The sequence below is a fragment of the Hypanus sabinus genome, chromosome 1, assembly GCF_030144855.1.
Source record: "Hypanus sabinus isolate sHypSab1 chromosome 1, sHypSab1.hap1, whole genome shotgun sequence".
Classification (NCBI taxonomy): Eukaryota; Metazoa; Chordata; class Chondrichthyes; order Myliobatiformes; family Dasyatidae; genus Hypanus; species Hypanus sabinus.
Genome location: NC_082706.1, coordinates 211,354,582 through 211,381,219, shown reverse-complemented (window position 1 = coordinate 211,381,219; position 26,638 = coordinate 211,354,582). Strand labels below are relative to the sequence as shown.

At 45.8% G+C, this 26,638-nt stretch overlaps 1 protein-coding gene across 1 annotated transcript; it reads left to right on the top strand.

The window, feature by feature from the left end:
- Positions 1–25,839, top strand: gdf6a (growth differentiation factor 6a). Its single transcript, XM_059958174.1, has 2 exons — positions 1–471; positions 24,956–25,839. The coding sequence occupies exons 1-2, from the start codon at positions 129–131 to the stop codon at positions 25,837–25,839; spliced, it is 1,227 nt and encodes a 408-aa protein (XP_059814157.1). The 5' UTR covers positions 1–128.
- Positions 25,840–26,638: the final 799 nt, after the last annotated feature.

Below are 26,638 nucleotides of genomic sequence, written 5' to 3'. Positions count from 1 at the left end.
GGGCCGGCGCGCACGTCGGGACTGTGGGGCGGCGGACGGGCGGCCGCGGCAGGGAAGTCAAGGTACCGTGCGTTTGTGTGCTTGAAGAGAGCCGCGCCCGGGCGGAGCGCCCCTCAATTCCCCTCCGGATGGAGCCGCTCCGAACCGCTGCCCTTCTCCTGTGCTCGGTCACCTGCTGCTGGTGGGGTTTACAGTGCGTGGAGCCGGCAGCTCTGTCCCCAGCTGCTCCGGGCGCCGCCTCCTCCTCCCGGACAGCGTTCGGCGGCGCGGCGCTCCGAGCGGATAGCACCGTGCGCTCGTTGCCGGTCCGAGGGAGCGGTCACCGGCGGACCGGCGGCGTGAGCCCGCACCACTTCATGATGGCAATGTACAGGACTTACTCTGCAGCCGAGAAACTTGGACTAAACGCCAGTATCCTCCGCGCTACAAAGTCTGCCAACACGATCACGAGTTTCGTAGACCAAGCAGAAGGTTGGTCCCGAGAGAAAATCCGTTCCTAGTAACGCTCCCGCTGCGAGTCGGACCCCGAGTTCCCCTCCGACCGGCCGTTACTGCCGGCTGCAGTCCGGGCCACTTGGTGCAGACGGGGTTGTAGCCGATCTCAGGAAAGGGCATTCACCGTTTGTGGGGCGGACAGAAGACTTTAGTTTTGAAAAGTTAAAAATAAATAAGACAAGATATTAGTACAATAATAAGATAATATTAGGTTCTGGAATTCTAATAGCAGAGAGCATGCACTTAAGGGTCTAAGTTTTAAGAGAGCTGAGATGTGCTATCACAAGAAACTTGGTTTTTTAATCTCTGAAGCGGCGGAGACCGAGGTATCTCGTTGAGGTTTATAAGACTGTGAAAGGCTTACGGGTAGACGGTACCTTTTAGCAGGGTTGAAATGTCTGATACGGTACCAGACGGCATCCATTGATGGTAAGAGGGGGAAATTTCAAAGGAGATGTGAAAGGCAAGTTTTTTTTTACACAGAGAGAGGTGGGTGCCAGGAATGTGCTGTCCGGGGTGGGGGTAGAGGCAGAAACATTAGGGACGGGGCTTTAAGAGACGTTTAGGTAGGGGCTTGAATGTAAGGGAATTAGGACGTTATGGACATCGTATTGAGAGAAGAGATTAGTTTAGTTTGCCATTTGATTACTAATATAATTGGTTCAGCACAACGTTGCGGGCCGAAGGGCCAGTTTCTGTGCTGTACTGTTCCATGTACTAATACGGAGTTACCGGCGTTGTCGCTTCAGGCACGACAGGGCACTTTGCAAAGTTTAGCAGCTTTCTACGACAACATCCCCCCAGTTGGCTAATGCTGTTTTTGATTTAGTATCACATGGGATCACTTGTAACATGAATTTGCAAATAGATTTAAGATGTATTTTAAAGTCATATTAAACAAGCAGACCCCAACGCAAGTTTTTAGCCGGACTCAGAACTACCTTAGTGCCGCCTGCGCGTGGGAGTCGGTGTAGTTGTACTGAGGTCTGTCCAGCTACCTTCTACAAAGTTTGGCAAAGATAGACATCACGTTAGTGCGTGTTATGGGGATCCCGAGAGTTCAGTGTGATCTCTGCTTTCGTTAAAACGGCATTCTGCACAAACTGAAACTGCGGATTAATCTTGCTCAAAAGAAAGGGGTTGAAAGGAACAAAGAAGGATAATAATATTCCTCCGCCCTTGAAGGATTCCACAGGTACGAGATTCACATTATTTAAAGTGCACGCTGTCAATGTTGCTAAACTGATCATTGGATGTAACCGTTGGAAACTGTCATTCTGAGGCAGTTTGTAATCGGCTGACAGTTAGCGACCCAGTTCTCAATGTATCACAAACGCAAGGGATGATGCAAATCTTTTTTTTTCTCCAGTCCTGATGAAAGGTCTCGGCCCGAAACGTCGACGGTACTCTTTTCCACAGACGCTGCCTGGCCTGCTGAGTTCCTCCAGCATTTTCTGTGTGTTGCTCAGATTTCCAGCGTCTGCAGATTTTTTTGTTTTGCTGATCAGAATCACGTTTTGATATCACTGGCATAAATCGTAAGATACAGTATTTTTGCGGCAGCTGTACATAGTAAAAATTAACCATATATTATACCAAGATATATATAAAAGTAGCGCAAAAGATAGCAAAACCATTAAAACATAGTGAAGCAGTGTTCATGGATTGATTGTTCGTTTAGAAGTCAGATGAGGAGGGGAAGAAGCTGCTCCTGAAATGTTGAGTGTGTGTCTTCCGGTTCTTGTACCTCCTCCCTGATGGTAGCAATGAGAAGGGGACCTGTCCTGGTTAATGGGGGTCCCAAATGATGCATGAGGCACCACCTTTTGAAGGTGTCCCTGATGCTGGGGAGGCTGGTGCCCATGATGGAGTTACTGAGTTTAAACTGTCTGCAGCTTTTTCCGATCCTGTGCCGTGGCCCCTTCACACCAGAAAGCCAGAATGGTCTCCCCGGCCCACCTGGAGACGTTTGCGAGTCTTTGGTGACATTCCCAGTCTCCTGAAACTTTTAATGAATTTCAGGACGCACTTTTTCAGTTCTGATGAAGGGCCTCGGCCCAAAACAGTCCTCTTCATAGAGGATCGCTGAGTTCCCGCAGCATTCTGTGTGTCTTACTCTGACCCTGTGTATGGTGCAGGCACAAGGCCGTGTTTATTCTCTTCCTAATTTCAGTTTTGAGGCTGATAACACCACAATAGGCACTTGGTCCTGGGGTGTCGTACGGCCTGTTATACAACAGCGACACGGATAACCTCCCAGTTTAAAAGAAATCAGCCGGATGATCGGTGGCTGAACGTATTCACTTCAAAGGAATTTTATCTCCCTGTCCTCGCCTTGATGGATATAAACATGCGACCCTTCAGATGGTCGACTTGGTTACTCCCGTAGTTTCAATTATAATTGTGTGTGTGTGTGGGGGGGGGGGGGGGGAGGAAAGGGGGTTAACCGGAGAAGTGCATGCGCAGTAAGACAAAATAAAGAGTAGCATTCAGCATTTTGGGGTAACCTGCCATTTGAAATGTGTTGATCCACTTGAGCATGTAGCGAAAGTTTGAAGCTACTTTGTAATGTTAATGTATGTCAGCTGTAAGCCAGTGCAGTACGGTATGCAGAGCAAGCTGTTGCTCGTGTAGCAGGGTCCCCTCTTCACGCTGATGAGCGGCAGAGACCGATGCAGTTTGGCAGCAGCGGCGTCGTGTTGAACTCAACCGAGGACCGACTGAGGGAGTCCAGCTCCGGATTTGCTTTGGGAAGTCTAGTAATTTCTAAGGCAGGGACATGTTCGGCACAACCTTCTGGGCCGAAGGGCCTGTATTGTGATGTAGGTTTTCTATGTTTGCCCCCGAAGCCTTCCCCTTAAGTGGGTATAACTGCTAGGCAGCGGAGGTTTGAGATCAGAGTTTTCCTTCTCCTGGATGAGCTGCCAAACACGGTTAGCGAGCCCCATCTGCCTGAAACGACTGGTTTTAAGCCGCCTTTGCCCCTTCCACTGATCGGACAAGGGGCAACTAAGTTGATCAAGTCATCTTGAGAGTTTTTATTAAAATGAAGTCACTGTGCGAGTGGAAGAAGCTTCCGGGGATTCGGTAAATTGATCAGCAGACTGTTGAGTAATTTAAAAGAAAACATAGCACGCGCGCAGAGGCGAATGACACCCAAACATTTAGTTGTTATTGGGCCACGAAACCTGGCCGTGAAAGAGGCAAAAGAAGCCACTGTCAGAATCAGCATCAGAACTGGGTTTAATGTCACTGGCATTTGTCCTGAAATTTGTTGTTTTGTGGTAGCAAAGCGTTGCAATACATAATAATAATAAATAAATACGCTTTATATATACAGTACATATTACAGCAAGATATATATGGCAATTAAATTAAATGGGTGGTGGGGATTCCTAATAGCGGTTGCTGCATTAATGCTAAATTATTGGTTAAACGCTGCAGGTTGAAATCTACTTCCTCGCGTTTGAAACATAGAAACAGAATAACCTACAGCGCAATACAGGCCCTTCGGCCACAAAGCTGTGCTGAACATGTTCTTACCTTAGAACTACCTAGGCTTTACCTGTAGTCCTCTGTTTTTCTAAGCTCCGTGTAGCCATCCAGGAGTCTCTTAAAATACCCTATCGTTTCCACCTTCGCCGCCGTCACAGGCAGCCCATTCCACACACTCACCACTCTCTGTGTAAAAAACTTACCCCTGACATCTCCTCTGTACCTACTCCTAAGCACCTTAAAACGGTGCCCTCTCGTGCTAGCTATTTCTGGTTATTTTTTGATTAATTCCACAGAGTTGTGAGGAGAATGGAAGGATATGGACGTCCTATGGGCACAAGTGATCAGTTTAGTTGGCTGTTTGATTGATAATTCAATTGGTTCAGCACTACATTGTGGGCCGAAGGGCCTTTGCCTGTATTCTCACTGGAGATGAGGAGGAGGGGTGGGATTTCATTTTTTATTGAAAACCCTAATGCGACAGAGTGGACGTGGAAAGGATGCTTCGTACAATGGGGGAGTCTGGGAACTCAGGGCACAGCGTCAGAATAGAGGGGTGCCCCTTTAGACAGAGGGTGGTGAATCTGGAATTCATTGCCACAGGCAGCTGTGGAGGCCAAGTCTTTATATTTAAAGCAGAGTTTGATAGATTCTTGATTAGTCAGTGTGTCATAAGTTATAGGGAGAAGGTTGGGGAATGGGGTTGAGAGGGATAATAAATTAGTAACGATGGAATAGTAGAGCAGATCTGATGGGCTGAATGGCTTATTCTCTGAAGGACAAAAATCGTTAATCGGAGGTGATTTAATTAGCGGCCGTGGCTGCAGCGCGTTGGAGGAGTAGTTTTGACGACATCGAGATATCTGGCATTTGCTGTAACCCGATTAGCTCAGACCCGGCCGCTTTTTGAATTATTTTACCCCGTAATCAGGTTTACAATGTTAAATTCATGCGAAGTAAATTCCTGTAGCGCCATATGTTTAACGTATCCGCGAAGCCGGCGGAAAGTAACCGCTAGTGTTGTCACTTTGCTAACACAATTTTGGGCTGGGGCTTGTGCTCTTTGTGTACACATTCTCCGTCCACGCTGATGTGATTTAATGTGTCACCGCAGTGACCCCGCGCAGGACCTACTGAGGGTCGTTTAGCAGAAAGACAGTGATTTGAGTATTTGAACTCAATGATCTAATTGCGTGTTCATGTCACAATATATCAAATATTGTCTGTACTCCCGTAATGAACTGGCCCAGCCAATAGCAAATCCCGAAAACTCCACAGACTTCCGCTCCTTGGAGATGCTTATTCAGTTTTACTAGTTACCACCCTCCGCGACCGCTACTTTGCGAGCTATTAATTGTTGGATGCGAATTCCGCTGCTCCCTGCAACTAAGCAGACTCCCTAGCCCCGGATCAGTTTAAAATAACCTCAGTGAGGTTTAATATCACCGGCCTATGCCCTGAAATTTGTTGTTTTGTGGCAGTAGTACGTTGTAATAAAAAGTAATAAAAACTCTAAATTACAATAAGAATATATAAGAAAATAAATTAAATAAGCCGTGCAAAAAAAAGGGAAAATAGCGAGGAAGTGTTCACGAGTTCATTGTCCATTGAGAAATCTGATGGCAGAGGGGAGGAAGCTGTGCCTGAAATGTTGAGTGTGTGTCTTCAGGCTCCTGTACCTCCTCCCTGATGAGGGCAATGAGAAAAGGACATTTTCTGGGTGATGGGGATTCTTAATAATGGATGCTGACTTTTTGAGGCAACACCGTTTGAAGTTGTTTTCGATGTTGGGGAGGCTCGTCCCCATGATGGGGCTGCCGAGTTTGCAACTCTCTGCGGCTTTTCCCGACCCTCCATACCAGTCGGACTTTTTTCGCAGCACCTAATGGCTCCAACGCTAACTCCCGCCATTAACCCCACTTCTCCAGTGATAGATTAAAGCGCAAGGGGGAGGGACGTCTGCGAATTTCATCGTCCGTTACGGTCGCAAGATCAGACAAGAACAAGTCGAATGCAGTAACATTAGTTTTGGTGCATGAAGTAACTCATTAAAACGCAGATGGGAGCGCGCTGGCCCGGGGACCCACGGCAACAGACCGTGCAGAGTAAAACAGGACAATTAGGGGAAGGAATTAAGGAAAATACGCCGGATTTACTAGCGGAATCTAAAGCTGAAAGAAAAAGTACTTTTAAATCAAGCGGTGATTGACTTAGTGCGCGTGGTACCCCTCGTGATGGCTACACAGGATTCCCGCGTGTTACATGTCTGTGACACATAGAGTATTAAATCTTCCGTTCCGTCACCAATCAGAAAGAACAGCTTTAATTCTGGGGCACTGTCTGCTTGTTTGGGGGGAAAATAATCGTTCAAGCAATTTAAGTTATTTTTATTCGCCCCGGTTTTTCAATTGCAGACACTTTGGCTGTCGGCCGTTGTTGCGTCTGGTCTTTCATATTGACTCTGTTGTATTTCTTTGTATTTATTGAGAAAGCCCGCAAGAATATTAATCTCAGGGTTTAATGTTGACGTATCTATACTGTGAAAATAAATTTTCATAGTAATGCAAAATTTAACGCAAGTCGGGGACCGGTGGAATACATTTTAATACGTTTGTTTTGACCTTTAGAACGAACTTTTCTTCTACATTGGAATCCGGTTACAATGGATTCCATAAATCTGCACGCAAAAATAACCGAAATCTTTAAAAATCCCAACACGTAGAGATTTTGTATCTATTCAAAACGCTGAATTCCATGTAACTGAACGCAAAAATCTGTGCGTTTAGAACTCCAAGACGTAGACTTTATCTATCTAACCAACTACGCTAAATTCCATATAACTGGCGTCACTTTCTGGACTACAATCAGTCTACGTGTAGAAGCTACTTGTGTATGTTTTTTTATTATTATTCCGTTCTTTATCTTTTTGTCTTGCACCGGATCCGGAGTAACAATTTGTTTGTCAACATCTCCTTTACACGTGTGTACTAGAAATGACAATCTTCAACAGAACGCAAAAGGAAAACTATGTTTTTAAAAACTCTAAGACATAGAGTTTTTCTATTTAACCAGTTACGTTGGATACCATATAACTGAACGCAAAAAAACTATGTCTTTAAAACTCTAAGACGCAGGGGAAATGAAATATAATCAGGAAAGTATTTTAATGGATGAAGAGAGAATTGGAAACTGTTAATTATTCGGTGACCTTGTATTCGATTTGTTTGAGACTCATATATAAAACAACTAATGCAGAACAGACGCTTCAAGTGGCTGCTATAACAGACGGTTCCAATCTAAGTTTAATATTACACCGTGTTGAGAGAATGGAAAGGAAGAGGGGATATCATAACGATCAGCGAGATAGTCAGAAGGGCACCTTCTCCGACCAAAAGGAAACTCGAACCTGTGGTAAGAAAGGGCCTAAACGGTCGCGTACAAATATCTTACACATTGTGTTTATGGGATGGGAACCGCCGCTGATATATCATTGTGTAAAACGAAATATTAATAGCTGAATTTTTGAGGTCGCATTCCTTTCAATCTTGTATTAGCTGTTGACAAATCAGTGCCATTTGCTTTATTATAATAGTTTGGAATAAAAGATTGTGACGTTAATTACTTTTAATCAGCGGTAAAGACCGGGTTTAATGCAAACAACCCTTACCCTCGTACCTTCATAAACTCCGATCGCGTTTTCCCAGGTAAATCGCTGCATCATATGTTATTCTCACAACTAATAGAACAAAGTTCTTTTGCATTCATTTTCCCGTCGCTGCTTGAACCAGAGGGGATAACTGTACTCGTCCCATCAGAATCAGGGTTATTATCACTGATATATGTCGGGACATTTGTTGTTTTACAATGCAATACATAATGATAAAATGTAAACGACAGTAAGAAATGTGCATACATATATATAAAAGTTAAATTAATTAAGTAGTGCAAAACGAGAGAGAAAAAAAGAAAAAGTAGTGCGGTAGTGTTCATGGGTTCAATGTCCATTCAGAAATCTGATAGGGGAGGGGAAGAAGCTTTTCCTGAATCATTGAGTATATGTCTTCAAGCTTCTGTACCTCCTCCCTGATGGTAGCAATGAGAAGAGGGCATCACTGAACTGTTTCCACAGCCCATGGGCTCACTTTCAGGGACTCGTCATCTCATGTTCTCGATATTTATTGCTTTTATATTGTTATTATTATCGTAACTTGATTTTTCTCACTTTTGTATTTGCACAAATCGTCGTTTCTTTTTGCACAGTGGCTGCTTGTCCATCTTGGTTGTCGGCGGTTTTTTCCCGCAAGTAAACGAATCTCTGGGTTGTATATGGTGACGTGTTTGTACTTTGAGAATACACAATCTAATTTGGTATGAGAACTTTGCTTTAGCTACAGCGAAAAGCAGCGCCTTCTCAGAGAACCGCGCTCCATAAATCGGAAGTAGACGTTGTCCTAGATTCAATAAAACGGCCGCAAATCAGCTCCACAAAGATCCGTTCTGTGCCGCCAGCGCGGCACGTTGGTGTCTCGGTAGATTCATTTGGGATTTTAAATTGGTATTTTCCAACACGACAAGCCAGGTCTGATGAAATAGCCAAGAGTAACCAGACTCTAGTCTTATTAGAAGTTTCTGCTCGGATTACAGACAGGCACAGGCGAGCCGAGAGCGCTGTCTTCGCTTTCACCAAGCATTCTGTCATAACATGGCTCAGGAGGGGAGGGTTAGAAAGCCACCAGAATTCCAACCAGGTTTAATATTACTGTCATATGTCATGAGATTTGCTTTTTTGCAACAACAGTACAGAATAATAAAACATAGATTGCAATAATAAATATGTATACTGTTCTGTGCGGAAGTCTTGGGCATATATAGTGCCTTAGACTTTTGCACAGCACTGTATTTGTCAACGCGGAGCGGAGAGCGAGTTTGTGAATCTGGCGGGAGCAAACGACGTTGGGAATGGCGAGGGTGGAGCGCCGCGGGAGGGGTGTGGGACTGATGGCAGGTTAAGGAGTGCCAGGAGAGGTTGTGGGGGTGGGAGTGACGCCGGTGCAGGCACACCCAGCCCTGAGACACCAGGCAATGTAAGTTGATTTCAAACAGTTGGTTTATTGATCATTACTGAATGTCTCTCTGATGCTTCCCTCTCCCTTCCTTTTCCCCTTCCCCTTTCCCAACCGTGATTCCCCTCTCCCTGCCCCCTTCCCACAATAGAGACCAATATCAGAATCTGGTTTATCACCACTCACATATGTCATGAAATTTGTTTTTGTTTCCCTTGTGGTAGCAGTAGAGTGCAACACATAAAATTACTCCAGTACTCTGCAAAAGATGTTAGGCAGTCCAGCTCTAAATATGCCTGAGACTTTTGTAAACTGGTGCAAAGAAAAACACAACAAGGTGTTGCTCATGGATTCGATGTCTATTCAGAAATCTAATGGCGGAGGGGGGAAGCTGTTCTGAAGTATGTGTCTTCAGGCTTCTGTGCCTCCTTCTTGAGGAGAAGATCAGTTCCGGTCGATGCGGTCCGCAATGACGGATGCCGCCATTTTGATGCGATGCGCTTTGAAGATGTCCTTAATGCCGATGAGGCCAGTGTGCAAACGGAGCTGGCTGGGTTTACAAATTTATTCAATTCCTCAATCATGTACCGCAGTTTATAGCTAATCTGATCACAACCTGGGCAGAAAACATCAGCTCTTAATATTAATAATCTTCCGACCTTTGTCTTAAAATACTTAAAAACCGTTTCCCCTGCCCACTGAGAAAGGGGAAAAGACTCCAAAGACTCACTGCTAGGGGGCAAAAACTCATCTCTGTCTTAAACATGCTCTTCCTTATTTTTAATGCAGTGACTCTAATTCTAGACTCTCCTACCAGAGGACATTTCCTCTCGACAACCGTTGGCCAAGACCTGTCGGCATCTCATCTGTTCCAACCGAGGCAGCTTCAACTTGCTAAACGCCAACAGCTACAAGCCTTACCTGCCCGAACTTCCGTCATCAGACAGCCCGCCCGCCCATTTCAAAAGTTCAAAGTAAACTTATTATCAAAGTACATTAATGTCAGCATGTACGACCCTGAGATTCATTTTTGCGGGCATTCACAGTAAATAGAAGAAACACTATAGATTCAATGAAAGACCTCACCCAAAAGGACGGACAAATAACCAATATGTAAAAGATAACAAATACAAAAAGAAAGAGAAATTAATTATATTAAATATGAAGGAATTATCACTACAGGAAAAAAAAGTTAACCAATGGAAGAGCATGATCCTCCCTGGAAGACATCCCAGGATGCGGGCAGACTAGCTGTCGACAAGAAAGGCTTGGCTCAGAGTTGGAGACTTCTTCCAAGAACCAGACGATTCCTTGTGGCAATACAGGACCGGGAGGTTAACACACACAAAAAACGTCAAAAATACATAATCAAAGTCCAACAAATTCAAGACGATTTGTGCAGAAAGTGCCAAGAGAAACCAGAAACAATCCAACGTATTCACTCAATCTGATTACTTACACAGGCACAAGCAAGCGACAACATCATTCATCAAAATTTTGCTTTAAAATACAAATTCATAAAAATACCACAGCTTGTGTTTATGATCCAGTATTAGAGTCAGATTCCTGCACATTATATTCTTCCTGATCCGTTATTCCAGATAGGACAATCCATAATAACTGTCTGGATATAATAACACAGGATAAACAAGCAGGAACAACTTATTTAATATATTAAGCCATCCCAAACAGACGTAACCTACAGAAAATAAGTGAAAAACACCAGAAATACGCTGAATTAAAAGAGGAAATTGAAAGAGGAAATTATGGAACATGAACAGGGTATACATTATCCCGATAGTAATATCTACAATTGGTGTCATCCCAAAGTCACTACACAACAGCATTAAACTTTTAGGCCCACACAGCGATATCTGTGTAAATCTCCAGAAAGCCACAATACCACTAGAATAGTCAGAAAGTTCCTAGCTATTAAGAAATTAGCATGCTTGGCTATGTCCGTACCTCAGGTTTTACCAGCTTGAGCTGAAAAGATACAAATAATAATGGTAAATAAACACCGAATATTGAGAACATGAGATGTAGAGTCCTTGAAAGTGAGTCCATAGGTTGTGGGAAAAGTTCAGTGTTGAGGTGAGCGAATTTGAGTGAAGTTAAACCCTCTGGTAGAGGAGTCTGATGGCTGAGGGGTAGTAACTGTCCCTGAACCCGGTAGTGTGGGTTCTGGAGCTCCTCTACCTTCTTCCTGATGACAATAGAGAGAAGGGATTTGTCTAGTCAAATTTCTCTAAAATCTCGCCAGAAGATTATCATCATTTCTGAAACATGAAGCCCATTGTTGTACACTCTACTGAATCCCTCTGTGCTCACTGAACTGATTCCACAACCTACAGACTCACTTTCAACGTATCTACTACTCAGCGTTCTCAGTGTTATTTATTTGCTTTAAAATAAATCTTTGCACGATTTGTCTTCCTTTGCACAGTGTTGTTGTTTTGTCAGTTTTGTTTGTGTATAGGCGTTCATTGATTCTATTGCATTCCTTTATTTTCCCGTGAATGCCTGCAAGGAGATGAATATTGGGGTTGTATATTCAATCACAAACAAGAGAGACTCTGTCTCTCAGCAGGCCAGGAAGTTTCGGCGGGGCCTCCAGCATTCTGCGTGTGGTTGCATGTGATGACATACAGGGACTTTGGTAACACGTTTCATTTGAACGTTGAAGTCTATACACAAAGTGCTTCATTAAAGTCCAAAGTACCGAAAAGATAATAAGCGACAACTCCCCACCCCCCACCACCACTTTGTTATTTCCTGTCAGGCACCTAATGTACAGACACTCCTGTGCATAGCGTCACTTAACGGACATACAATCAATCTGTGTATATGCAGTAGATATCTTATGTATTTATATTTATCGTGTTCTTATTATTATAGTTGTGATCTGTATCTTGTTGAGTTTCTTTTTGGGGTACATCGGATCCGGAGTAACAATTATTTCATTCTCCTTTACACTTGCCTGCTGGAAATGACATCAAACAATCTTGAATCTTGAGTAAGCGGTAATAGCCTTCATGACGATCTGTTGATCTGCACAATATTCTTTTGCTAACAAGGAATTCAGATCCTCGGATCTCTTCATAATGCACGCTGCCTATTACTGGTTTTCTGAACTTTATTACCGGCGTGGCCGTTAAACGGCTCACCGAACCGAATTTAGCTGCATCGAATCAGTAATCAGGATTCATCATCGCGCTTAAATCTGCATGTAAATCTTGACTGTAATCACCAGATTTTCTGTGAGTTCAGGGAAATTCGCCGTTAAGTCTTTCCTTTCTGTCGCAAGAAAGCAGCGTCCGTTATTGGGTATTCCCGCCAACCCAGGACAAGCTCTGTTCTCTCTGCTGCATCAGGAAGGAGGGACAGGAGCCTCAGGACCCACACCACCAGGTTCATGAACAGTCATTACCCCTCAACCATCAGGAAGGAGGTACAGGAGCCTCTGGACTCGCACCACCAGGTTCAGGAACAGTCATTACCCCTCAATCATCATGAAGGAGATACAGGAGCCTCTGGACTCGCACCACCAGGTTCAGGGACAGTCATTACCCCTCAACCATCATGAAGGAGGTACAGGAGCCTCTGGACTCGCACCACCAGGTTCAGGAACAGTCATTACCCCTCAACCATCAGGAAGGAGGTAGAGGAGCCTCAGGACCCCCACCACCAGGTTCAGGAACAGTCATTACCCCTCAACCATCAGGAAGGAGGTACAGGAGCCTCTGGACTCGCACCACCAGGTTCAGGGACAGTTATCACCCCTCAACCATCAGGAAGGAGGTACAGGAGCCTCTGGACTCGCACCACCAGGTTCAGGAACAGTCATTACCCCTCAACCATCATGAAGGAGGTACAGGAGCCTCTGGACTCGCACCACCAGGTTCAGGGACAGTCATTACCCCTCATCCATCAGGAAGGAGGTACAGGAGCCTCTGGACTCGCACCACCAGGTTCAGGAACAGTCATTACCCCTCAACCATCAGGAAGGAGGTACAGGAGCCTCAGGACCCACACCACCAGGTTCAGGAACAGTCATTACTCCTCAACCAATTAGACTCATGAACCAGTGTGAATAAAACTTCACTCACTTCAGCACTGAATTGATTCCACAACCTATGGAGTCACTTTCAAAGATTCTACAACTCATATTCTCGATATTTATCATTTATTTATTATCATTTTGATTTTTTTCTTTTTTGTATTATCACAGTTTGTTATCTTTTGCACATTGGTCGTTTGTGTGCAGCCCTTCATTGCGTTTTCTTGTACTTATTGTGAATGACGGTAAGAAAATGAGTCTCGGAGTTGCATATGTGACATATATGTACTTCAATAATAAACTTACTTTTGAGCTTGGAACTTTAAACGCTGAATCTGATACTAACCCGCCTATCTGGTTCATTCAGCGTAAACACTCTTTTTGTTTCGATGCATCTGCCAACGACCAACTAATCTTCCCCAATCTCATGGTCTCCTTTAAGATTAACATCATTGTGTAGTTGGGAGGGAAGTGAAAGGGTCCGGAATGGTTATGGAAGACCGGAAAATTGCAAATGTCACTCCACTCTTCAAGAAGGGAGAGAAGCAGAAGAAAGGAAATTATAGACCAGTTAGTCTGACCTCAGCGGTTGGGAAGATGTTGGGGTCGGTTGTTAGATATGTGGAGGAATACGATAAAATAGGCCATAGTCAGCATGGTTTCCTCAAGGGAGAATCTTGCCTGACAAGTCTGTTAGAATACTTAGAAAAAATAACAAGCAGGAGAATCGGTTGATGTTGTGTACTTGGATTTTCTGAAGGCCCTTGAAAAGGTGCCACACATGAGGCTGCTTAACAAGCTACGAGCCCATATTACAGGAAAGATTCTAGCATGGGTGATAGTGGCTGATGGCAGGAGGCAAAGAGTGGGAATAAAGGGAGCCTTTTCTGTTTGGCTACCAGTGACTAGTGGTGTTCCACAGGAGTCTGTGTTGGGATCGAATCTCTTTACGTTATCTATCAATGGTTTGGATGATGGCTTTGTTGCGACAGTTGCAGACGGTATGAAGATAGGTGGAGGGGCAGGCAGTTTCGAGGAAGTAGAGAGGACTTAGATTAGGAGAATGGGCAAGTTTATGGCCCATGGAATGCAGTGTCGGGAAGTGTATGGTCATGCACTTTGGTAGAAGAAATGAAAGGGTCGACTGTTTACTAAATGGAGAGAAAATACGAAAATGCTGAGTTGCAAAGGGACCTCGGAGACCTCGTGCGGGATTCATTAAAGGTTAATTTGCGGGTTGAGTCTGTAGTGAGCAAGACAAATGCAATATTCGCATTCATTTCAAATGGACTAAAATATAAAAGCAAGCATGTAATGTTGATGCATTATAAAGCACTGGTGAAGCCTCACTTAACATAGGAATTATTCTTCATTTCGAATGTGTCTTTAGCGTACAAAACCATGCCTTACCAGCGTGAATATCGATGTGTGCGTAACTGCCAAGCGGGTGCCGAGGTGGAGACACATCTCTACCAAAGGAGGTGTTAGTCACTCCTTCCCTCCGCTAGCCTGCAGGCCACCATTGGACAAGGTGTAGCACCTGCTTAGCCCCCCCGCCCCCATCAGCGTCACGTGGTCATGGGAGCAGGCGGTGGATGGTCGTAATGAGCAGCTGGTGAACATCAGAAGTCCTGGTTGTGCGACCACTGACACCAGGCAGGTAATCTCTGCAGAGTATTGATAATGGCTGGACTATCTTCTTCAGCTAATTGACGGGTTGGCCGCACGCTGACGCAGCCTATCCGCGGAACGGGAAGTCCATTATCATCTGACCCTTCAGGATTAGGGAGAAGGGCAAAGAGGGAAATCAGATGGGAGGAAGTTGACTCCACGGGACCCAACATGCGGGAACAGAACCATTTGCTCTCCTCGCGACAAATACTTTGTAAATGACATGTTACATTTGAGAAGAAGGGCACTCGCTCTGCAATTCCATCATGGCTAATTCATGACCCCTCTCAACTCCATTCCCCGGCCGTCTCGCCTCTACCTTTGATGCCCTGACTAATAGACAATAGACGGTAGGTGTAGGAGTAGGCCCTTCGGCCCTTCTAGCCAGCACCGCCATTCCCTGTGATCATGGCTGATCATACACAATCAGTACCCCGTTCCTGCCCTCTCCCCATATCCCTTGACCCCGCTATCTATAAGAGCTCTATCTACCTCTCTCTTGAATGCATCCAGAGACTTGACCTCCACTGCTTTCTGGGGCAGAGCATTCCACATATCCACCACTCTCTGGGTGAAAAAGTTTTTCCGCATCTCTGTTCTAAATGGCCTACCCCTTATTCTTAAACTGTGGCCTCTAGTTCTGGACTCACCCATCAGCGGGAACATGCTTCCTGCCTCCAGTGTGTCCAATCCCTTAATGATCTTATATGTTTCAATCAGATCCCCTCTCATCCTTCTAAATTCCAGTGTATACAAGCCCAGTCTCTCCAATCTTTCAACATATGACAGTCCCGCCATCCCGGGAACTAACCTTGTGAACCTACACTGCACTCCCTCAATCGCAAGAATGTCCTTCCTCAAATTTGGAGACCAAAACTGCACACAATACTCCAGGTGGGGTCTCACCAGGGCCCTGTACCTACTAATAACCTATCATTTAAATTCATGCACTTTGGTAGAAGAAATGAAAAGTTGACTATTTTTTAAATGGAGAGAAAATACAAAAAAAACAGACGATATCTTAAGGACTTACGGTTTTATCAAGCTCCGCTTTAAATATACCAAATGACTTGGTTTTCACAGCCGTCTGCGGCAATGAATTACACAGATTCACCACCCTCTGTCTAAATAAATTCCTCCTTATCTCTGATCTAAATGGACATCCCTCTATTCCGAGGATGTTTCCTCTGGTCCCAGACTCCCCTCACTACAGAAACATCCACTCTCGGCCTTAGAATATTCGATAGGTTTCAGTAAGCTCCCACTCCTTTTAAATTCCAACAAGATGGACTCAGCGCCATCAAACGCTCCTCCTATGTTAACCCTTTTTTCCCCGGGATCGTTCTCACGAACCTCCCCCGGACCCTCTTCAATGCCAGCGCATTTTCTTTTCAGATGAGGGACCGAAAACTCTCACAATACTCCAGGTGTAGTCTGGCCAAGGGCTGATATAGCCTCAGTATACGTCCTTGAGTTTATATTCTGGTCCTCCCGAAAGGAATGTTGACGTCGCATTTGCCTTCTTCTACGTAAATGTTTGTTGCATTTGAGGTGAACACTCGATTTAAATCCTGTTGACAATGTACGGAACTGGAGCAATATAAAAGAAAAAAAAACACCTTTTGCTGCCTACGTCTGCGCCAGTCTTCAAAACGCAATTTCACAATGGTTATCCGGTTTACTGACGCGCCATTCGCCTGTCCTGTGTGTGGCCGGGTGGAGACGGTGTGCCACCTTCGTATGGAGCGTGAGGTTGCAACCTCAGCTTGAATATTTGAAGGGGCTGCTCCTCCGCGCTCCTCATGTAAGGACACCCACTACGGCGGAGTATGAGCCTCCAGGAGGATTTACTGCTGGGCTTGCTCCTGGGCTTGGCCAAGATGGCCAGTCACGGTCCAGGCACCCGAGGAGCAACACCTTATATTCTGTTTGGTTAGCCTCCAACCTAATGGCATCAACATCGATTTATCGAACTTCCGGTAATTGCCCCCCTTCTCCTTCACTATTCTCCATTCCCGTTCCCCTCTTTCACCTCATCTCCTTCCCTGCCCATCACCTTCCCCCGGCTCTCCTCCTCCTTCCCTTTCTTCCATGGCCTTCTATCTTCTCCTATCAGACTCCCCCTTTTCCAGCTCTTTATTCACTTTTTACCACCCCTCCCCATCTCCCGGACTCACGTACTTCTTCCTCCTCTTCCCCCACATGCTTCTTGGGAGGCCTCCTCTTCCCTTCCAGTCCTGCTGAAGGGTCTCTGCCCGAGACGTCCTGTTTGCTCCTTTCCATAGATGCTGCCTGGACTGCTGAGTTCCTCCTGCATTTTGTGTGCGTTACTTTGTATTCAAAGGTACATTTAATGTCAGGGAAATATATACAGTATACATCCTGAAATACTATTTCCAGCATCTGCAGATTTTCTCTTGCTTGCCAAAGCAATTAAATTAGCAATCAAATTGTCAACTAAACTAATCCCTTCTGCCTACACAATGTCCATATCCTTCCACTCCCTTCATAGTCATGAGCCTATCTAAACGTCTCGAATGTTTTTGCCTCTACCACCACCCCAGAGAGCACATTCCAGGCCCCAACCACTCTCAAACCTGCCCCTCACATCTCTTTTGAAATTACCCCTCACCTTAAATGCATGCCCTCTGGTATTAGACAGTTCAGCCCTGTCTGTCTGCTCTATCATTGCCTCTCATAATGTTATAAATCTCTATCAGATCACCCCTCAGCCTCCACCGCTCAGAGAAAATATCCCAAGTTTGTCCAACCTCGTATTATAGCACATACCTTCTAATCCAGGTAACCGCTGTCAGATCTCCCCTAAAGATAGTTTGTAAAATAAAAATAAGCACAGGAGATTCTGCAGACGCCGTAAGTCCAGAGCACCACACTCACAATGCTGGAGGAACTCAGCAGGTCGGGCAGCGTCTATGGAGAGGAACAAAGTGCCGGTGTTTCGGGCTGAGTCATAACCCATTGTTCAGGTCCTGGTGAAGCGTCTCGGCCTGAAACATCGACCTTTATTCATTTCCATACACGCTGCCTGGCCTGTTGAGTTCCTCCAGCATTTTGTCTGCATCGTTTCGTTTAAAAATAAAGTCAGTGTTGTAAAAATAACACGACCGACGCTCAGGCGCGGATCAACTCGTGAACGGGCAGATTATTAAAATACATTCCCAATCAAAGTGTATACATTAGAGACAAGAGCGAGAATCGGTCATCTGTTTCAAATCTGCTAAAATTGGCAGCATTCGGCCTGTGTGGTATCGACTGATTCCATTCTGGAAAGCAATCTCTTAGGCAATTCCCCAGTATAACACACAAGTGCACTATCAATAATAATTCCTTCAGTTCTGCACATTTTATTAGAGACGTCTCTGGTCCAAGTGAATCCAGCTGCCAGCTGCGAAACAAGACATTGTATTTGCCAAAGAACTGCGCCATCTACATTGAATAAACATCCGGGATAGTAGAATGATAGAATCACAGGACACCGCAGCTCAGAAACAGGAACTTGGGCCCATCTAGTCCGTGCCGATTATTCTGCCTAGTCCCATCGACCTCCATAACCCTCCCGTCCATGTACCTACCCACACTTCTGTCAAATATTGCAATCGGACCCACATCCACCACTTCCGATGGCAGCTCATTCCACACTCTAACCACCCTCTGAGTGAAGAAGTTCCCCTCAATGTTCCCCTTACCCATGACCTCTGGTTGTAGTCTCAGCCAACCTCAGTGGAAAAAGCCTGCTTGCATTTACCCTGTCTATACCCCTCATTATTTCGTATCCCTCTATTAAATCTCATCTTAATCTTCTACGCTCCAGCAAATTAAATTTGTAATATTTCACAACTACGAACTGCGCTAAAAATAATCTAAGATTCAAAACCCAAGATTGATTACTGTCATTTCCAGTAGACAAGTGTAAAAATCGAAATAATTGTTACTCTGGATCTGAAGCAGCACAGAAAAAAACACATAAACAATGATATAAAGAACATCATTATAAAACATACAATAAATATAAGTACATTAAGATGAGTTATTTACATCGATGGATTGTATCTCCATAAAGTGAGGCTAGGCACTGGAGTGTCTGTACATACAGTGACACTGGAAGGAAATGGTCAAGTAGTGGTGGTTAGGGGTTTGTGGGGTTGGTTAATGGGTGATCAGCTTTACTGCAGGGGGAAGTCTAGTGGTCCTGGGGTGGATGCCATGTAGCCTCCTCCCTAGTGGGAGTGTGACAAGCAGTGTTTGAGCAGGGTGAGTGGAATCCTTCATGATGTTACTGGTCCTTTTCCAGCACTTTTCTGTGTATATGTCCTGGATGGCAGGTGGGCTGGTGCGGGTGATGCATTGGATAGTTTTGACTACCCGTTGTAAAGCCTTCCTGTCTGCAGCAGTGCGGTTTCCATATCATGCACTGATGCAGTGTGGTAGGATGCTGTCTATTGTGCATCTATAGAATGACGTGAGTAGAGATGGCTCGTTCTCAGCCTCCTCAGAAAGTAGAGGCTGTCTGTGGATCAAGGCATTTCAGTAGCCAAACAACTGTGGCATTGAAAGCGAATACAGATCCAGGATATTACTTTGCCTTCAAGTACTGTGCTACAAAATAATTTTATAAAAGCTACAGATTCGTACAGTGCTTAAATGAGCAAGCTATATCTGTATAAAACATCTGATTTGATCAGACTATGTGATCGCTGCAGCCAGTAAAGTTAAACCACCTATAAGGAGCATTTGATGACTCTGGGCCTGTACTCGCTGGAATTAGAGGGGCTATCGAATATTGAAAGGTCTAGAGTGGATGTGGAGAGGATATTTCCTACGATGGAGAGCCAAGGACCAGAGGGCACAGCCTCAGAACAGCTGGATGTCTCTTTGGAACAGCGATGAGGAGAAATTGCCAGAGGGTGGTGAATCTGTGGAATTCTTTGTCACAGATAGTTGTGGAGGCCGAGTTATTGGGTATACTTAAGGCAGAGGTTGATAGGTTTTTGATTAGTCAGGGTGTCAAAGGTTATGGGGAGAAGGCAGGAGAATGGGGTTGAGAGGGATAATAAGTCAGCCATGATGGAGTAGCAGAACATATTTGATGGGCCGAATAGCTCTTGGCCTGAACATCGTCTGCACTTCCAGCACGCATCCTGGATAGCCAAACAGCCTGCAAGGAGCCGGTATGTTCTCGCCGTGACCACCTGAGATTCCCCCAGTGCTCCGGATTTCTCCTACAGACCAAAACCCTGCCGGCTAGAAGATTAATTGGTCGTTGTGAACTTCCCTGTAAGGATTAGGCTAGTGCAGGGGTCGGTAACCTTTACCATTGAAAGAGCCATTTGGACCCGTTTCCTACAGGAGCCGCGGGTTGCCGACCCCTGGGCTAGTGCTACATTGGCAGGTGCTGGATGTGTCGGAAGGGCCGGTTTCTCCCGATACTGTACTTTTAAATAAGCCTAGCAAAAAACAACAACAACAACAACACACTGCTTGGTTCTTTAATCATAAATGATTTGATTTTAGCAGAAGTTGGAATTGGTGGGGGGGGGGGGACTTTACACTGATCTTTTCTTTGCATTGTAGTTGGCACTGTTATTCTTCTTGGAGTTAACGGCGCGCCTCATTGCGGTCATGGGGCAAACAACATCCCGATGGAGGGTGTCGGTACGAAACGTCGACTGTTTATTCCTCTCCATAGATGCTGCCTGACCTGCTGAGTTCCTCCAGCATCTTGTGTGTGTTACTCTCGATTTCCAGCATCTGCACAATGTCTTGTGCAACGATATCTGGACTGTTCCATGCAGATTAACTGGAATATCCCGAGCAGAGCGAACTGACCTGACCCAAGCAGACTTTTCCCTCTGAGGCTGGGTGAGACTACAACTAGAGGTCATGGGTTAAGGGTGAAAGGTGAAATGTTTAACGGGAAACTGAGGGGGAACTTCTTCATTCGGAGGGTGCTGAGGGTGTGAAACGAGCTGCCAGCACAAGCACTAGATATGGGTTCGATTGTAAAAGAAGTTTGGATAGCTACATTTATGGGAGGTGTATGGAGGGCGATGGTCTGCTACAGGCTGATTGAACTAGGCAGGTTTATAGATCAGTATGGACTAGTTGGGCCGAAGGATCTGTTTCGATGCGGTAGTGTTCTACTTTCTTATGTAAGATGTAAATCACACAGGTTTGCAGACACGAACATCTCATTGGCTTCTATATACTTACCTGCAGAAACTACAAAAAAGCTGCAGGAAGTTGTAAACTCAGCCAGATCCATCATCGGGGACATCTTCAAAAGGTGATGCTTCAAAAAGCGGCGTCTATCATCACCCAGGGCTATGCCGTCCCTCTTCTCAGGAGCCCGAAGACGTTTTAGGAATAGCCATCAGATTTCTGAATGGACAATAAACCAATGAACACTACTTCACTTCGCAACCTTTTCTTTTTGTTTGTTCTCTTTTAGCACTACTTATTCTATTTAACTGTTATACATACTTACTAAAAATTAATAGTTGACAAATACGCACTGTACAAAAATTTTTGGCACCCGAGCTCGCTGTCTCTCTCTCTCTCTCCCCACGCACACATATTTCTTATTGTAATTTACTGTTTTATTATTATGTATTACAAAGTTCTGCTGCCACAAAACAACAGATTTCACGACAGACGCTGCTGATATTAAACCTTATTCTGATTGGTCACTTCCCTTACACTTTCTGATTTAAAGCCTTAGCTCCGGTTACCAAAACACATTCGATGAGTAATTCAAAACGCTATTTGTGCGAGGCAAAGAAAGGCGCGCTAGTTCCATAATTATTTCAATGGTCAACCCGGATTAGGATATCATACATTTCTGGCAGACATCCAAACTGCTGCATTTCCTTTGAGAAGATACTCCTCAGTGCAGACTGGAAAAAGTGAAAACTCTAAAGCAAGAACAAGGGATAAATGACGCCTGCTTTAAGAACACGGTATTATTTCGGTGACGTTGAATACGCAGAAATCTTGGTAGGTATCACAAAAAAATGTCATCTATTAAATGTGAAGGCAGATATTCTGAAAGTCTATCCATTGCAACATTAAATATCTCCTATAAACTGAAAACTGTATTTAAATTCCGGTTTTATTTGATCCTATAGCTCAATTGCAAATTGTGACACCTCTCGTGATAAACACAAGAGATTCTGCAGATGCTGGAAATCCAGAACAACAAACACAAAATGCTGGAGGAACGTAGCAGGTCAGGACTCAGTCCTGTCTAGATGAAGGGTCTCGACCCGGAAATATCGACTGCTTATTCCTCGCCATTGAGGCTGCCTGACCTGCTGAGTTCTTCCAGTATTTTGTGTGTACAGCTCTGGTACAGCTCTTGCGGACTTAATGCTTCTCAGTCGACTGAAGCTGTATTGGAATTCGGATGTCTAATACTCGTAGCGCCAATTCGTGTTGTGACAACATTTTAAATATAAATAAAAGTGCCCGAGTATGATAATATGCATGAGTTTATGAAAGTAACTTGGCCGACAATGACGGGAGACCCGTGGGTGAGAGCTTTTAAAGTGGAAAAACCGTGCACTCTGTCGATTTCGGAAGTCCGGGTCCCGCTGTACGAGCAGTCGTAACAAATGGGGTCTTCCTTGGTTGCAGCGGATGGCCATGATTTCTTCTGTCTCTTGTCATGCCCCTCGCTCCTCTCCACGACGAACCACCTTCCTGGCCGCCGGAGCTCGCTGTAGTCCGCTGGAACTGACCGGATCTCACCGGGGTATGAGGCCCGCCGGCTACCCCCGCCTGGTTTAGCCTGCTTGTTGAAGCGATGGACTGGGGGCGGCCGCTGTCACATGCCAACAGGTGAGAGCTGTGGGACCGAATGTGAGTGAGCAGCCCCAGAGTGGACAGGACAAGCCCCGTCACCAGAGGTGACGCCCCTCCCTGGACACCTCACACTCCCCAAATCTCAAGTGGTTTGTATCTCTGTTCCTTGGGATGACTTCCTTTGCCCGTCCTCTCATGAATACGAGGGAGCACAGCGTTAAGGTGACTGGCGGCAAGTTTTGATTTAACAGTGAGTGGTGGGTGTGTGGAAGAGTGCTGGTAGAGGCAGACACATTCGGAACAATTAACAACTCTTAGTTATATAGGTACATGGATGATAGAAAAATGGAGGGATATGTGAGAGGGAAGGGTTAGATTGATCTTAACGGGTCGGCACGGCATCGTGGGCCGAAGAGCCTGTACTGTTCGATGTGCGTAAACGTTTGACGCGTTGTGTACGTGTGAATGGTGCCTATTTCTTTAATCATCACAGTTAACACGAGGGAGCGACGGATTTTCCGACGGTAAAACTGTCTTCCTTCAGAGCGGAGGGCTGTGGTCCGGATGGCAGGATATTGAACAGATTTTATTTCCTCTGAGAGCCAAAGTTATTAGCCGTCTCAATAACATGCTCTATTTTTGCTGAGTTTACTACGAGGATACATCATACACAAATCTTTAAAATAGTTGACAAGGTACGTCAAACAGCAAGCTAACCGCTAGGCTGCCTTGGCGCGCATTATCACCGACACGTGTCGTGAAAATGTGTGGAGATTTTTATTTCATGAGCTTAGAAGGAGGTTTAACCTCTGTCTATAACATATCAGTAATTTTATTTAGCATTCGTCCTATAGAAATAGAACTTTTAATTATACTCCACATGCAATGTATTCACGAGAATGTTCCGGAAATTAACGTATGAGGAGCGTCTGAAGGCTTTGGGCCTGTACTCGCCGCAGTTTAGAAGAATGGGGGGAGAGAGAGGAATCTCATTTAAACCTACCGAATATAGAAAGGTCTAGGCAGCACACGCAAAATGCTGGAGGAACTCAGCAGGCCAGGCAGCATCGATGGAAAAATGCCTTTCGTCTCGACTCGAAACGTCGACAGTTTTCCCACAGACGCTGCCTGCCATGCTGAGTTCCTCCAGCATTCAGTTGCTTGATAGGTTCTTGATTAGCAAGGCTGTTTAATGTTACGGGGAAAAGGCAGGAGAATGGGGTTGAGAGGGTTAATAAAGCAGCCATGATGGAATGGCAGAGCAGACTCAATGGGCCGAATGGCCCAACCCTGCTTTTAGGTCTTATGGCCTTATTATAGGCAAAGTATATGTTTATGATATATAATAGAATTTTTAATTACCTATGTAATCTCAGTTGCTGAACCTACTTGACCAATATAATGTGCAGAGAGGCTTTTCTCCTGACCGCGTCGTTCCCAGCTTTCTGATGACGCCACTAACCCGCGTCATTCCCAGCTTTCTGATGACGCCACTAACCCGCGTCGTTCCCAGCTTTCTGATGACGCCACTAACCCGCGTGGTTCCCAGCTTTCTGATGACGCCACTAACCCGCGTCATTCCCAGCTTTCTGATGACGCCACTAACCCGCGTGGTTCCCAGCTTTCTGATGACGCCACTAACCCGCGTCATTCCAGGCTTTCTGATGACGCCACTAACCCGCGTGGTTCCCAGTTTTCTGATGACGCCACTAACCCGCGTGGTTCCCAGCTTTCTGATGACGCCACTAACCCGCGTCGTTCCCAGCTTTCTGATGACGCCACTAACCCGCGTGGTTCCCAGCTTTCTGATGACGCCACTAACCCGCGTGGTTCCCAGCTTTCTGATGACGCCACTAACCCGCGTCATTCCCAGCTTTCTGATGACGCCACTAACCCGCGTGGTTCCCAGTTTTCTGATGACGCCACTAACCCGCGTCATTCCAGGCTTTCTGATGACGCCACTAACCCGCGTGGTTCCCAGCTTTCTGATGACGCCACTAACCCGCGTGGTTCCCAGCTTTCTGATGCCTGGAGGCCAGGCAGCATCTATGGGAATGAACGTCTCGGGACGAGCTTTCTCCGGGGCTGGGAAGGCAGGGTGAGGGGGAAGACCCTGTTTGCAGTTCTGATGAAGGGTCCCTGCCCGAAACGTCGATCCCTCTTCCCTCATCTGGTCTCACCTATCACCTGCCAGCTCGTACTCCTATCTCCCCCCTCCATTTTACTCTGTGGTTCGGGCGTGGATGTTCCGTCGCCTCCTTCCTGATGGGAGTGATGGATTTCCAGCACCTGCAGAAACTCCTATGCTTTTACAACTTGCTGACACCTCTGTCTCTCCTTTTCCTTGCAGACGAATCCTCACACCCGCATTTCAGAAAGCAGAACTATCTATTCGACGTCGCAACGTTGTCGGATAAAGAGGAACTGGTCGGGGCCGAACTGAGGATCCTGAGGAAATCGGCAGAGGATTTCGGGAAGACGCCGCCAGGCCTGTATGACATTGAGCTCTACTCGTGTTTCACCCAGGGAAACTCGCCCAAATTATTGGAGTCCAGGAGACTTGACATGTCCCACTCAAAGAAACAAGCATGGGAAGTTTTTGATGTTTGGGAGGTCTTTAAACTCCCGCACCCCGCCCAACTCTGCTTCGAAATTAAGGTGACATCGTGTAAAAGCAGGTTTGAGATTGACTTTAGGCAGGTGGGCCTTGGGCGGTTAGGGAGGCCGCTCCAAGAAAAGGCAGTTTTGGTCGTTTTCACCCGAACTCGGAAAAAAGAAAACCTGTTCAGCGAGATGAAGCAGAACATTAAATCCGCAGAAGGTTCGGCCGAGCGAGGCAGACTGCTGTTGAAAGGCCGCAGGAAGAGACGGACCGCCTTTACCAACCGGCACGGGAAGAGACACGGGAAGAGGTCCAAGTCCCGCTGCAGTAAGAAGCCTTTGCACGTCAACTTCAAAGAACTGGGCTGGGATGATTGGATTATCGCCCCCCTGGACTACGAGGCGTACCACTGCGAAGGGGTGTGTGACTTCCCCCTACGATCTCATTTAGAACCCACGAACCACGCCATCATCCAAACCCTCATGAACTCCATGGACCCCAACTCCACTCCGCCGAGCTGTTGCGTCCCCACCAGACTGAGCCCCATCAGTATTCTGTACATCGACGCGGGCAATAACGTTGTCTATAAACAGTACGAGGACATGGTGGTCGAATCGTGTGGATGCAGGTAGCGTTTCGTCCCCACTTTTCGGGGGCAGCCAGAATACTGAGTACATACTTGAGGACGTGGTAGAGCTGGTCCGTCCGAGGACCATGCACGTTGTTTTACTTGTGTTCAACTAGCTGCGTTTCTCACTGGAGGGCCCCGCAAATTATCCACCGGGGTAAGTGTGAGACAGACGGGGGAGAGAGAGCGAGCGAGAGAGGAAGAGGGAGAGGAAGAGAGGAAGAGAGGGGGGGGGAGAGAGAGAGAGAGAGAGAGAGAGAGAGAGAGAGAGAGAGAGAGAGAGAGAGAGAGAGAGAGAGAGAGAGAGAGAGAGAGGAAAAGAGAGAGAAGGGGGAGACAGTCACAGACCTAGAATGTTCTCTATAATTTATTCATACACGTCATTTATTTGCTATGACACCGATATTTAAACACACTACCTACAATTTACCCGTTAAGCGATATCTAACTAATCTGATCACAATGCACAACGGGCCATATTACAAGCAATGAGAGGCTCGCCTTCGGTTCCCGTCCGTAGGGACAGCGGAAGAGTTTGCCTCAAATTTATCCGAAGCGTTAACCCGTACGGATATTATTCACTGCACAACGTTGATCACAGAAGCCGCTGGGGAAGAGGCACTCATGCGCGCACCTATCTTCAGCAACGACCCGCAGGAGGACACCCTCCACTTCACTGGTCAACATATGAGGAGTATTTGATAGCTCTGGGCCCTTTTTCACTCATGTTCGGAAGAATGAGGAAATCTCATTGAAACCTTTCGAATATTGAATGGTCTAAAGTAGACATGCGAAGGTCAGTG